At 43.4% G+C, this 14,650-nt stretch overlaps 1 protein-coding gene across 1 annotated transcript in view; it reads right to left on the reverse strand.

Moving 5' to 3' along the window:
- The window catches only part of LOC122540540, a 72,409-nt gene that overhangs the window by 8,306 nt on the left and 49,453 nt on the right, over nucleotides 1-14,650 (reverse strand). The window contains exons 10-12 of the mRNA XM_043676405.1: nucleotides 6,259-6,418; nucleotides 5,449-5,541; nucleotides 2,767-2,796 (exon numbers count right to left, since the gene is read on the reverse strand). Coding sequence (XP_043532340.1) covers nucleotides 2,767-2,796; nucleotides 5,449-5,541; nucleotides 6,259-6,418 — 283 coding nt within the window. The remainder of the gene's footprint in view (nucleotides 1-2,766; nucleotides 2,797-5,448; nucleotides 5,542-6,258; nucleotides 6,419-14,650) is intronic.

Raw genomic sequence — 14,650 nt, forward strand, 5'->3', positions numbered from 1 at the left:
ACCTATTGTACTCTTTGCTACCTTCCCCCACCCTCCTCTCTGACCTATCACCTCCATCCCCACCCCCATTCACCTATTGTACTCTTTGCTACTTCCCTCCTCTCACTTATCTCTCCACCCTGCAGGCACTCAGCCTATATTCCTGATGAAGGGCTTTTGCTTGAAATGTCGATTTTCCTGCTCCTCGGATGCTGCCTGAACTGCTGTGCTTTTCCAGCACCACTCTAATTCAGAATCTGGTTTCCAGCATCTGCAGTCATTGTTTTCACCTTGACTCACTGGAGTTGAGAAGAATGGGAGGTGATCTCATTGTAACATATTGGATTCTTGAGGGGATTGAACAGGGGAAATGTTTCCCCTCCTGGGAGAGTCTAGGACCAAAGGGCACAGTCTCAAAGTACAGGGGCGTGAGGTGAAGACTGAGAAGAGGAGGGACTTTTTTTTCTCAAAAGCTAGTTTTTGGAACTCCTTGACCCAGAGAGATGTGAGGCAAGGTCCTTGAGTATGTTTAAGGCTGAGATAGATGGTTGACCAATTTGGGAGTCAGGGGTTGCAAGGAAAGTGCATGGAAGTGGATGTGAGGAATGTCAGATCCTATTGAATTGTGGAGCAGGTTGGAGGGGCAGAATGGCCTACTCCTGTTCCTATTTCTTCTGCTCCTCCTTCCAAAACATCAAGGAGATCTCCATAGCTCCACCTACAGACATTGTGATATCATTAGAATGGGTGGAGCCAATGCATCACGAAGATGAACCCCTTCAGAGCCTTTTCCAACAGCAGAGAGTGGTATTGACTCTGTTCCCTGAGACTGGTGCATAGTCTGAGGTTGCTGCAATCTGCAAATGTGCAACATGAAGTAGGGATACAAGTGGACTCGGTCGTAACTTTCAAAAAGTAATTGAGAGAATAAGATTTTTCAGGGCTGTGCAGAGAAAACGAGAGAGTGGAACTCAGCCTTTTGCTGAACTAGCACAGCACAGCAGGGCTGAAGGGTCACTTTGGCTGCTATAAAGTTGTGAAATTAACAGTGACAGGCGCTTGCTCATGAGTAGCAGCTACTCATTTGAAATCAGCTTGCTAACACGAAGTGACAATCCAGATTTATTTGCCCGAATAAATCGCATTTTGTTGAACAGGGACAAGAATTTTTGTTTATCTCTCTGCTAGCTGTCTGCCTGAGATATACTCACACAATTCATTTTTAGATATTAGCGCCAGCTTGTCTAAAATTTTAATCACTTTCAGTTTTTCCTCTGAAGGCACTGACTCATGGTTGCTTGGTAACAGTAGGTAGGGGCATGAGAGGAGGTAGCCATCTTTGTTGTCAAGGTCATGAGTCCCTTATCAATGACATACACCGCCGTTTACATTGACCCAGAAAAGAAGGGAGAAAAAAATCCTTCGACAATGTCCTGCTCTGAGCCTGAAAGGAGGTCACAGGGAGAAGGAAAGTCTCCGAAGTGATTTTAATGACGTGTGGCATGACCCCATTTTATCCCTCAGGTGCCAGGCATCCGGAATGGACTCCTGTTGCCAGGCAACAGTGGGCAGGCTGGATTGTGGACCGACAAATGGATTTGCCCCAAGGTCCAAGAAACCTTACCCCTCACCATATGGTGAAGCCTGCTCTGTTCACCCTCTGGTCAAAGGAAGGGATTTCACTGCAGGCAGCATCAGCTCCTGTGAAATCCTGAGGAAACTATACAGCAGCTCGATGCACTGCATGTTGCCTCTGATTTCACATTTTGGGCTCTCGATGCAGGCAAGGCTTGTGGTTGCCTTGGTTACGGTTATGCTTGGCCCTGAGCAAACTCATTGCGGCCTAGCTTCCTGACTTCACCCTCAGCCTGTTGGTTAATTGATGTAGGACCCCAAATGTAAGCGCAACCTGGAAAATATTGCCAGGGGTGACACCTTTCTGAGTATTAGCACAAAAAGGTACAATAGAGAAGGAAAATAAGTAAAACTTGCAAATAACACATAATAGTCCAGCTTATGTTGTCCATTTTAAAATGGAGCTGCAGTATATTTACTCCCAAATATGACAAGGTTTTTATTTATTTATTTATTTATTTCCCTCTGTGGGGGGGAAAATCTGGAATGTTTCGGCAGTTTTTGTGACTGGGGGTTCCAGCCGTTCTGAAAATCAGAAAGACCAAAATAGGCTTTGCCAACTCTCCAGGATTGATCTGGAGTCTGCTCCAATTGAAAATTATTCTCCAGCACACTGCCATGAGTAACGTACAGGAGAAAAGCCAGTGTGGCAAATGGTGTCTCGGAAATTGTTTTTTGCTGGAGAAGTGATGGCCTATTGGTATGATTACTAAAGTGCAATCAGAGTCCCACCTCATGTCCTGATGATCAAATCCTGCAACGGTGGGTGATGATGGCATTTGAATTCAATAAAAGTCTTGAATTAAGAGTCGAATGAAATCATGGCTGATTGTCAGAAAAGCCCATTTGGGTATTTTAGGGAAGCAAATCTGCTGTCCTTACCTTAGGTGACCTACATGTGAATCCAGACCCATAGCGATAGTTAACTTTTCATTGCTCTCTGGTCAATTAGGGATGGGCAATAAACACTAGCCTAGCCAGTGACACCCGCATCTCATGAACAAATTTTTACAAAACCTGATGGAAGGATCCGTGCAGGAAACATATTCATGCTGTGCTGCAGGATAACTGATTGGGGTTCCAAGCAGAGTTGGCAACCCCCCACCCCACCCACCAGCCTGCTCCCCACCCTCAATTCAGTTGGGAACTCACCATATGAGAAGTGAGCGTCGGATAAGTCAGCTGCAATAGAGAGAACAGAGGAGACTCAGTTAGACAATGTCTTGATTCTAGAAATTGATCCTTCCTCCTTCATTCCAAAGTGGACGTCCAATTGAGTGCACCTTCAGTGGGGAGATTTCCAAGTGCCTATCATTGTCTCATAAAGTGGAATCACAGCAGATCCCAGTCCCGAGTCACCATGACACCTACACCTTCCATAGAGACATGGGGATGTTTGAGAAGCAGAAACCTTTCTTCTGTTTTCACCTTTCTTTATCTGTTTGCTACCTCCCCGTGTGATAGGCTAACTCAGCAAGGTATTGCAATTTGGGCCTGGGCTGTGGGAAGCTTCCTGTTTGCATTGGAGAGAGATGGGGGAGTACAGTCAAAATGTAATCCAGGCAGCTGGGCTCCTTTTCTGGGGAACATGGGTTCAGATTTCACCAGGGTAGCTGGTGGAAATTCGATTCAAATAATAAAAACCTGGAATCAAAAGCTGGTTTCAGTGCTGGTGACCATGGCAACGATCATCAATTGTCATAAAGGCCCATCTGGTTTTGCCAATATCTTTCAAAGGCTTCCACGTGACTCCAGTCCCACAGCAATGTCATTGACTCTTAACTGCCCTCTGAAATGTCCTATCATCAAGGGCAATCAGGAATGGGCCAGTAACATCCACATGCAGGATGAGGTATTGGTGAGGCGAATGGAGGTTTACGGGGAAAAGGCGGGAAAGTGGATTATCAGATCAGGCATGATCCCATTGAGTGGTGGAGTAGATCTGATGGACTGAATAGCCTATGCCTGTTGTCGTATGTGTCATGATCTTTTGTAATAAAGATGAAAAACTATGTCCTTATATCACATAGGTTTTCTCACTGGCTCATGGAGTGATATTTTACTGAACAGCTCCAACCCCCTGCTCACTCAGTGCCCTTTGACCTCTGACTCTAGGTTCTGACTGGGTGTCAAGTAGATTTTTATTAAAATTTGTTTTAAGAATATTTAAGTAACCGATTTACAGCTTTGATTAGCTGATGAGGGACCTATGAGCACAGAAAGACAAGTCACTGACAGAAGAAGTAACCATCAAAGATGTATCCAAACTGACTCAGGCTGTGTAGCTCCATTAGGCCATGAACAAAATTGGGGTCTGGGTTAGAGTGGTGCTGGAAAAGCACAGCAGGTCAGGCAGCATCCCTGCTCCTCGGATGCTGCCTGACCTGCTGTGCTTTTCCAGCACCACTCTAATCCAGACTCTGATCTCCAGCATCTGCAGTCCTCACTTTTGCCATGAATAAAATTGGTCCATGTGTTGAGCAGAAAATCTATCATCACCATCAACATCGCACTTTGATAACACAAAATGTCTCAATAACATATTGACCTCAGCTCTATATCCCTATATATCCCCAATAATCTACCATCTCCTTTATTAATCAAGAATTAGCTGGTTTCAAAAAACATTCAAAATTTTTTATCCATTGGCTTTTGAGGAAGGGAATTTCAAAGAATCTCAGCTGTCTTTTTCAATTTCAAACTATCTCTGCCCGCCAGTTTCAGATGATTCATCTCAAATAATGTTTGAGACTCACAGAGTTGTTCGAACACACAATTAAAAGGTTGATCAACGACGATGGGTTTTGATGAGGTCTGAAAGGAGACGACGCTCAAAGAAAGATGTGCATTTATCGACATAAAAGCAAAACTCTGAATGCTCCAAATCAGAAAAAAAGAACAGAAATTGCTGGAGAAACTCAGCAGGTTGGGCAGGCTCAGTGGAGAGAGAAACAGAGTTAACGTTTCGAGTCCCATATGACTGTCTCACCTTCGAAATTCTTCCTTCTTCATTGAGGCTGCCGGATCTGCTGAGTTTCTGCTTTTGTATAGCGCCCATCATGACATTAGGATATTCCAAAATGTTTGACAGGTACAAGCTACTTTTGAGGTAGGAATGGTCGAGTGACAGGTTTGGATTGGATGTAGAGAGTGGCAGCAAATGGTAAAGTGGGGAGTGAAAGACAGGCAGGTGGAGAATGAGGGAGAGAGAGAGGGCCAAGATTATCAGGAAGTGAAGGAGATACCAGGGGGGAGGGCAGATGGAAACATGGATGTTCGGGTATGGTTCATGTTTGAGTTGGAGAGTCTGTCAGAACGCTGCCCTGGTGAAGTGTCCCCCTGGAACACACAGATATACCGAAGATATCGAATAGGAAAAGCCCTGTGTGTCCGCCCAGCTGAGCTACACAGTGAGAGTCAGACAGGCAAACACACCAGGTCAGAAACCTTCCCAATTCGGTGGGTGGGAAGACATAAAAAGTTCTCTATCCTAGTGGGAGAATGACCAACTCTGGCATGTTACAGGTTTTAATGATAGGAATTATGCAGTTACATTGTGCCCACAGCACAAGAACAAACCCAATGGACCATATCTTTAGTATACAGGATAACTATCTCGCTGTGCCATTTCCTGTTCAGTCACTGAATCTCTGCCATGGATTTACAAACTGCTAACTAATTACTCTGTGCTCCCACACCTGCCCTAATCACACCCAACCAGCCTCTGCCCCAGCCTCGCCAACAATAGCCATCTCATTAAATCATATTCTCCATTCCAATGGAGAGATTTTGTCTACAATTGCTGACTGATAAATAAAGGTATTATTTACTCACTGTGTGTCATGATGCTGGTGATGTACAAGCGACAGAGAGTCAGCGAGCAAGTGTGGCAAAATGTTCTGGTTATAACCCTGGGCGTGTGTAAAACTATGTCAGACAAGAATAAATTAAACATTAATGGGTTGGGTAATCTTCGTCCCAGTCACACGGCAGCTGGTAGAGAATTGTTCCTGTTGATGACTCCAGTCACATGAAAAATCTGCCCAAGTTACTGTCTTGCTAGTGACTTAGAGAATGTTGCAGTCAAATAATTAACTCCCAGTAAGAACATCTAACTAAGCAGAGACAGAGAGAGGGAGAGAGAGACACACACACAGAGAGGGGGAGAGAGACTGAGGAGGGAGGGGGGAGAAGGCTTAGTGTGAGAATACTTGTTGGCTCCTTGCACTCCACCTTTTAATTGTTTGTGATTTTATTTCTCTTCAAAGTGCAGAAACCTCAGTCTGTTTATCAACTGGTGTCAGTCAGTCAGTTTCTGGGAGTCTGAACAGAATCAGAACAGAGCTATAGAGTCATCCAGCATGGAAACAGACCCTTCACTCCATACCAACCCTCATCCCAAACGAAACCAGTCCCACCTGCCTGCTCTTGGCCCATATCCCTCCAAACATTTCCTCTTCATGTACTTATCGAAGTGTCTTTTAAATGTTGTAACTGTGCCCACATCCACCACTTCCTCAGGAAGTTCATTCCACATGTGAACCACCCTCTGTCCTCACCCCGTTTTCCATTCACGGGAGGGAGTTCAATTTGATCTTCAGGACACTGACCTGTCCCCAGTGCCAACAAGAATGACCAGCTTACCTGACACTGAGCGGGTGAGATCTCTACTTGCTGATCTCAAGACCCGGCACAGAGTTTGGTTCACGTGTTCCAAGTCTTGATGGTTCAGCTGCTGCTGTGGAGTTGAAGGGCAGGACATTTGGGGAACAACAGGGGTTGTTGGTAGAATGAGTGCTGGGTCCTGGGTTGCAGGTCAATCCATCTCCATTCCTCCCACAGGGAGGAATGACCCAGTTAGACCCAGTCCTGCAGAGAGCGACTGCAGCGCGATGCACTTGAAATAAAGCTGGATAAACAGAGGGAGGAACAGCAAGATCTGCCGATAGGGTGAGATGAAGAAAGATCAGAAGAGATTATTGCAGAGCATAAACACCAGCACAAACCAGAGAGACTGAATGACCTGTGTTCACAGGTTGCCAAATAATCTCAGACACAGCATCCAACTAATTTGAACCCAATTGCTATCAAATTATATTCTGTTCAAGGAGAGAGGCTCATCTCATTAATAGAGTCATAGAGATGTACAGCACAGAAATAGACCCTTCGGTCTTTTATTAAGATTCGTTCTTATTCATGGGATGTGGGTGTCACATTAATTGGCCTATTTGTCCAGAGGGCAGTTAAGACTTGTGACGATGCTGCTCCTTTAACAAGGTTATTTTGTCCTCGGTATTTTTCTTCAGAGAGGTCATAAAAGACACAGACTCTGAAAAGCCTGAGGTTGAAGGGTTTTAGGCCCAGTTTGATTATAGCTAACAGATACTGCCTCAGGCAAAGGGCAAAAAAAACCCTTGTACAATGAAAGGGGAGTGGCCAGTTTTCCCAGCTTAGCTTTCTTTGGTTTGGTTTGGTTTTAGTGCAGTAGTGTTGAAAAAGGCTGCTGGACCCACAGAAGCAGGTCCACGCTGATCTCTACCTGCCTTCTCTCCTGTCAGACCCTGTGCTTGATTTTATCTTTAGTGCCAAGAGGTGTTCATGGGAATTGTTGCAAGTATTTGGAATAGCATCATTAATTTGGGATGATTCGTTGGGTTTTCGGAGAGGTTAAGGTATTCTGTCTTCTGTTCTCTTTTGGTTATGTTTCATTTGGTGATCTTGTAAATAAATTCAGTTTTGTGTTAAAACTACATGGTTTGACCAACTGCATCCTCTTGGAATATCCATGTTACAGCTGCTTAAAACAACTGACAAAGTTAGGGTCTGAGCTACCTTCTTGTAATGGTTTGAGGGGGTCTGGCCTGGTCCATAACAGATTTTGCAGGATTTATTCTGTAGTTCTAAATTGGGGTTAGGGTTCTTGGACTCGAAGGCAGTGAGTGGTAGGTGTTAGTGTCTTTCATCCTGGGAGTTGATTTCAGTTGGTTTAAACAGTGCTTGGACAGCAATGGGTCTTTCAGTCACCGAGAGCTTTCTGGGGGTGGAAGAAGTGACCTTGGGGGTTTTGCAAAAGGTGAATAAAGCCAAGCTGCTGAATTAGCAGACATGCTAGATTTGGAGCTGCCTCCTCCCGTGAGGAAAGGAGAGGTAATTCCAGCATCTACGTTTGCTGGAAACACCATCAGAATCTGGAGAGATGGCTAAAATTTAATTGTAAATAAAGCAGCTTGAGTTAGAGGCAAAAGACAAGGAATTATAATTAAAAGCAGAGGAAAGAGGAAAAGAGAGAGAAGAAAGGAAGGAAGAGGGAGTTTGAACTTTGGAAACTGGCACTGAGACAGGGAAAGGATGGAGCTAAAGGTTGATGGTGAGCTGAGTGAGGATGTGCAAACCCACGGGAGCCAAAGGCCTGGGGAGAAACTGTTCAAATATATTCAGGCATTTCCTACATATGACGAGAAGGAAGCCTTTTTCATCTCATTTTGAAAAACAAATGCAGCGGCCAGTGACGATGTGGGTTTTGATGATCCAAACAAGAACTTGTAGGTAGAGCTAGTGAGGTATGTGCCTCACTATCAGAGGAGGTATCTGGGGTATATGAGGAAGTGAAGAAAGCCATCTTTAGCGCATATGAGCTTGTGCCAGAAGCCGACTGATAACGTTTCAGGAATCTAAGGAGGGACCCTGGTCAAACCCACACTGAATTTGAAAAAAATCAAACAAAGTTATTTTGACAGGTGGATAAGGGCATTAAAAATAGAGCAAACACATGATGCTCTTAGAGGGACGACTATTTTGGAAGAGTTCAAAAATTCACTTCCTGAAGTAGTGTGAACTCATGTGGAAGAGCAGAGAGTTAAAACAGCAAGGTTAGCAGCTGAAGGGGCTGATGATTAGGAGCTGGTCCATAAATCAGAGTTTGGCTTCCAAAATCAATTTCAATCCATGAGGGATAGAAATTGGGGCAAAGAGAAATCTTTGCGTGGAAAGGGAAAGGTGGATCTCGGTGAATATCATAAGGAGAACTTACCACAGGGTAAAAAGGAAACACTTGAAGGGGACAAAAAAGTTAAAAAAGCTTTCATGTTTTCACTGCAATGAAGTAGGCCACATGAAATCACAGTGTTGGTGGGTTAGGAGAAGCACTGGGAAGCCAGATGTAGGAAAAGAGGATCAGCCAGTGAATATTGTTGGAGTGGTAACGGAGAGCACAATGGAGGTTGGAAAGCTGCAGCAGAATGTACAAGCTGGTCGGAGGTTGGTTAAGGAGGATGTACCAGATCTTCTGAAACCATATACCTGCAAAGGTAATGTTAACTCGCATAGGCCAGGAGCAGCAGATAAAGAGGTTGCAATATTAAGAGATCGAGGATCCTCTCAATCTGGGATGTTGAAAGGTGAGGAGATATGTCTCTTTGAAGGACGATTGCCAGAAAAGGTATATCGGTAATGGGAATTAACCGGAAGACAAGAAGCACTCAATTATGTAAGGTGAGGTTAGAGTGTGCAGTGAAGAGCGGAGAAGCTATGATAAGAGTACCAGACAAACTCTCAGCTCCAGGACTACAACTTGTCCTTGTCAATGATACAGCTGATTCACTGTTAGGGGTGCTGCCTACTGTGTTTGAAAAGCCAGTGGAAACTCAGGCAACTGAACTAACATTGGACAAATATGCTGGGATCTTTCCAGACTGTGTGGTAACAAGGTCACAAAGTCACCGGTTGAAACAGGAGAGATCAAAGAGTACAGATAAGAAAGTTGAAGTGACATTAGCAGAGACTCTGTTTGATCAGATGGTTGACACAGCCAGGAGCAGATAGATGGCAACGCAAACATTATTAGCTCAGATAAATTAACTGAATTACAGCAAAAAGATGAAAATTTAAAGCAATTGTATCAAAAGGTATACATGGAGAAAAAAATCCAAATATATCCCTGAATGTAATTATCTTTAAAATGATGTTTAATGAGGAAATGGAGGCCATCACATTTTCAGGCAGATGAGACATGGACAGAAATTCATCAAATTGTATTGCCACTGCGTTATAGAAAGGAGGTGTTGTAAGTGATGCATGATTTACCGCGATGAGTCATTTAGGAGTCAGGGAAAACTCAAGCTAAAATACAAAAACACTTTTTTTGGCCTGAACTGAGCAAGGATGTGCTTTGCCAGCTATGTCATACATGTCAGGTAATTAGAAAACCACAGGCAATAACAAAACTTGCACCTTTAATAACTATTACTGCATTTCAGGAACCTTTTACAATTTAGGTCTTAATTGATTGCGTAGGACCCCTACCTAAAAACACAAAGAGGGAATCAGTATTTGTTAACAATAATGGATGTGTCCATTAGATTTCCAGAGGCCATTCCATTATGCAATATCACAGCTAAAAGGACTGTACAGGAGTTACTCAATTTGTTCGCAATATATGGACTACCCACAGAGATGCAATCAGATCAAGGATCAAACTTCACATCAAAATTATTCATGCAAGTTATGGACAGCTTAGGACTAAAACAACTCAAATTTACTGTGTACCATCAGAATCACAGGGAGTGCTAAAAAGGTGGCATCAGACATTAAAGACCATGTTGAGGGCTTATAGTCAAGACTATCCAGATGATTGGGATAAGGGAATTCCACTTTTACTTTTTGTGATCAGAGATACACCAAATGAATTGACCAAATTCAGTCCATTTTAATTAGTTTTTGGGCATGAAGTGAGAGGATTCTGATGGTGTTAATTTTGATGTGAAGTTTGATCCTTGATCTGATTGCATCTCTGTGGGTAGTCCATAAATTGATTAAAGAGAAATTGGTAAGTCAGAATTCAGAGACCACATATTTAGACTATGTGTCAAATTTTCAGGAACAGTTAAATAGAGTGGAGGAGTTGGCGAGACAGCATTTAAAAGTATCACAGCATACAATGAAACTGGAAACAGACAAGAAATTAAAAACTGACACTTTGCTCAGAGGTAAGGTGTTAGTCTTATTTCCAGTGATAGGTGCACCTTTAAAAACAAGGTTTAGTGGACCTTATCAAGTCAAAAAGAAATTGACTGAGGTGAATGACTTCATAAGGACTCCAGACAGAAAGAAATCTCACAGTGTGTCACGTGAATATTCTCAAAAGGCATTTTGACAGGGAAGGAGAGCAGGAGGAGAATGTGTAATTGGAATGAAGAACCAAATTCAGAGGATTCTGAATTGGACATTCCTCAAATTAAATTGAACAATGAGGAAGTTGTCAAAAATTGGGATAAATTATTGAATGACCTTCCAGGGGAAAATTGCAATGACCTGTAGGAGTTATTACTATCAGGTGGGGAGGTATGTGGAAATAAGTTGGTAGGTACTAACCTAATTGTGCACGATGTTGATATAGGAGATGTTGTTCCAATTAAGCAACATCCTTATAGGCATAACCCTCTAAAGTTGGCAGGAGTTCAGAAGGAGATTGAGTGCATGCTCCAAGATGACATAATTGAAATGAGTTACAGTGACAAGAGCTCACCCATAGTCATGGTGCCAAAACCAGATGGTATCCAATGGTTATGTGTGGACTATCGCTAAGTCAATGCAGTTACAAAGACTGATGCATATCCGATTCCACATTTGGAAGACTGCGTTGAGAAGGTTGGACAAGCACCTTATATTTCTAAGTTGGTCTTGGTCAGAGGATACTGGCAGGTACCTTTGTCAAAAAGAGCGAAGGCAATTTTGGCTTTCGTAATGCCGAATGGACCGCCTCAGTTTAAAGTCATGCCATTGGGTATGAATTTATGTGCCAGCCACATTTCAGAGACTAACCAGTAAGGTCATTGCCAGATTACCCAACTGTGTCATTTTATAGATGACCTGGTGGTTTTTAGTCACACGTGGAAGGAACATTTGTAACATTTCTCGGACTTGTTTGACCAACTTCGGAAGGCAGGCTTGGTGATAAACCTGGCTAAAAGTGAATTTGCCGAAGCCCAAGTCATCTTCCTGGACTGTGTTGTTGGACATGGACAAATGGCCCCATGGGATGTAAAAACAAAGGTAACTGGGGAGTTTCCCATATCATCGACAAAAAGTGCAATACTACGGTTCCTGGGATTGAGTGGATTATATCAAAAATTTGTACCAAATTTTAACAATGTGGCTGCTCCAGTCACTGAATTGCTGAAGAAAGTCAAGAGGTTTCAGTGGACAGTGGACTGTCGGAAGGTATTTGACAGCCTGAAATCTGTGTTAACCACTGCCCCAGTATGAGCCACACCTAATTATGCAAAGCCATTCAGGGTGGCTGTCGACCCAGGTGGTGTAGCTGTTGGTGCTGTGCTCTTACAGGAACATGGTGAGACCTATCGGATGTTTCTCCAGGAAATTGAACATTCATCAGCAAAAATATTCAACGGTTGAGAAGGAAACTTTGAGCTTGGTGTTGGCGTTACAATATTTCAATGTTTATGTTACCAGTAACATAACGGAAACAGTCATAAACACTGATCATAATGCATTGAAGTTTGTGGAGAAATTTACAGGCAGCAATGCCAGACTGTTTAGATGGAGTTTGCTATTACAGCCATTCAATTTGAAAATTGTGCATGTGGCAGGATGAGGAAACGTGATTGTCAATGCATCGTCGAGACTTGGATGAGAAACAGAGGCGTTCGGTGGCAGGAGCACAACAGACTGAAACAGAATGCATCTCTGCATGTTTGCATGTTTATAGTCAGTGGCATGTGTTGTAGCATACTAACAATTTAGGATTAAAGGGTTTTTAAATGAACCCAGTTTTGGATATTGATGTTCATTTTTTTTATGGAGGGGAAGGGAGTTGAGACGATGCTGCTCCTTTAACAAGGTTATGCTGTCCTTGGTCTTTTTCTTCAGAGAGGTCGTAACAGACATAGACTCCGAAAAGCCTGGGGTTGAAGGGTATTAGGCCCAGTTTGATTATAGCTAATAGATGGTGCCTCAGGGTTTAAAAAAAACCCTTGTACAATGAAAGGGGAGTGACCAGTTCTCCCAGTTCAGATCCTCTCTGGTTTGGTTTGGTTTTAGTGCAGTAGTGTTGCAAAAGGCTGCTGGACCCACAGGAGCAGGTCCACGCTGAATCTCTCGCTGCCTTCTCTCCTGTCAGACCATGTGTTTGATTTTACCTTTTGTACCAACGGGTTTTTGGGGGATTGTTGCAAGTATTTGGAACAGTATCATTGATTTGGGATGATTTGTTGGGTTTTCGGGTAGGTTAAGGTATTCAGTATTTCTGTTCTGCTTTGTTTAAAACTACATGGTTTGACCAACTGCATCCCTACTTGAATATGCGTGTTACACCTGCTTAAAACAACTAGCAAAGGTAGGGTCTAGGCTATCTTCTCGAAATGGTTTGAGGGTGTCTGGCCTGGGATTGGGATGGGATTGGGAATGGGATTGGGAATGGGATTCGAACTGGATCCAGGGCAAGCAGCAGCTCAGATGCCTCGTCAGCCAAGGAGTGCTGAACAACAAGAGGGACTCAGTCTCTCTCTCCCTCTATTCCTATGGCCTCTGGTTGAAATATGAGGAGAAAGAGGAGATGCCAGTCAGTCTGTAGCAGTGACAGTAGTTGATATCTGAATGGAGTGCCCACTGGGGGAAAAGGAGAGGGCAAAAAGATAAGGAACTGAGTCTTTGCCTAGTGAACATAACTAATAACAACTAGATTATAAGTGAAGCAACATTTTGCAATTTAATTGTTATTAGTTGTGTTGTCTGCTGGGTAAATACCCAGTTGCTTATTGTTTCTTAAATTCATGCACAGGATGAGGATATCATTGGCTAGGCCAGTGTTTATTGCCCAGAGGACAGCTAAGAGTCAGCCACATTACTGTAGGATGGTAAGGATGGTACTGCCTTCCCTTAATGGCATTAGTGAACCAGATGGATTTTCCCCTGACAATCAACAATGGATTCATGGTCATCATTAGATTGTTTATTCCAGATTCTTATTGGATTCAAACTCTACCATCGACCATGGTGAGATTTGAACCCAGGTCCCCACTGGCTGGGTCTATGGATTCAAATTCACGACCTTTGAGAGAAGTCATTCCTTCTCATACCTGTTCAAAATCTGCTGTGCCTTAGCCTAAAATGATGACCTCTCATTCTGGATTGCCCCATCAAGGGACGCATCCTCTCTACATCTACTTTGTCAACCCTCTTTCACATCTTATATCCCTCAATTGTAAGACCATAAGACCATAAGACATAGGAGTGGAAGTAAGGCCATTTGGCCCATCGAGTCCACTCCGCCATTCAATCATGGCTGATGAGCATTTCTACTCCACTTACCCGCATTGTCCCCGTAGCCCTTAACTCCTTGTGACATCAAGAATTTATCAATTTCTGTCTTGAAGACATTTAGCGTCCCAGCCTCCACTGCACTCTGTGGCAATGAATTCCACAGGCCCACCACTCTCTGGCTGAAGAAATGTCTCCGCATTTCTGTTCTGAACTTACCCCCTCTAATTCTAAGGCTGTGTCCACATGTCCTAGTCTCCTCACCTAACGGAAACAATTTCCTAGCGACCACCCTCTCCAAGCCATGTATTATCTTGTAAGTTTCTATTAGATCTCCCTTTAACCTTCTAAACTCCAATGAATACAATCCCAGGATCCTCAGCCGTTCCTCATATGTTAGACCTACCATTCCAGGGATCATCCATGTGAATCTCCGCTGGACACGCTCCAGTGCCAGTATGGCCTTCCTGAGGTGTGGGGACCAAAACTGGACACAGTACTCCAAATGAGGCCTAACCAGAGCTTTATAAAGTCTCAGTAGCACAAAAGTGCTTTTATATTCCAACCCCCTTGAGATAATTAACAACATTGCATTCGCTTTCTTAATCACAGACTCAACCTGCATGTTTACCTTTAGAGAATCCTCAACTAACACTCCCAGATCCCTCTGTACTTTGGCTTTACGAATTTTCTCACCGTTTAGAAAGTAGTCCATGCTTCTATTCTTTTTTCCAAAGTGCAAGACCTCACATTTGCTCAC

The sequence above is a fragment of the Chiloscyllium plagiosum genome, chromosome 35 (assembly GCF_004010195.1).
Source record: "Chiloscyllium plagiosum isolate BGI_BamShark_2017 chromosome 35, ASM401019v2, whole genome shotgun sequence".
Lineage (NCBI taxonomy): Eukaryota > Metazoa > Chordata > Chondrichthyes > Orectolobiformes > Hemiscylliidae > Chiloscyllium > Chiloscyllium plagiosum.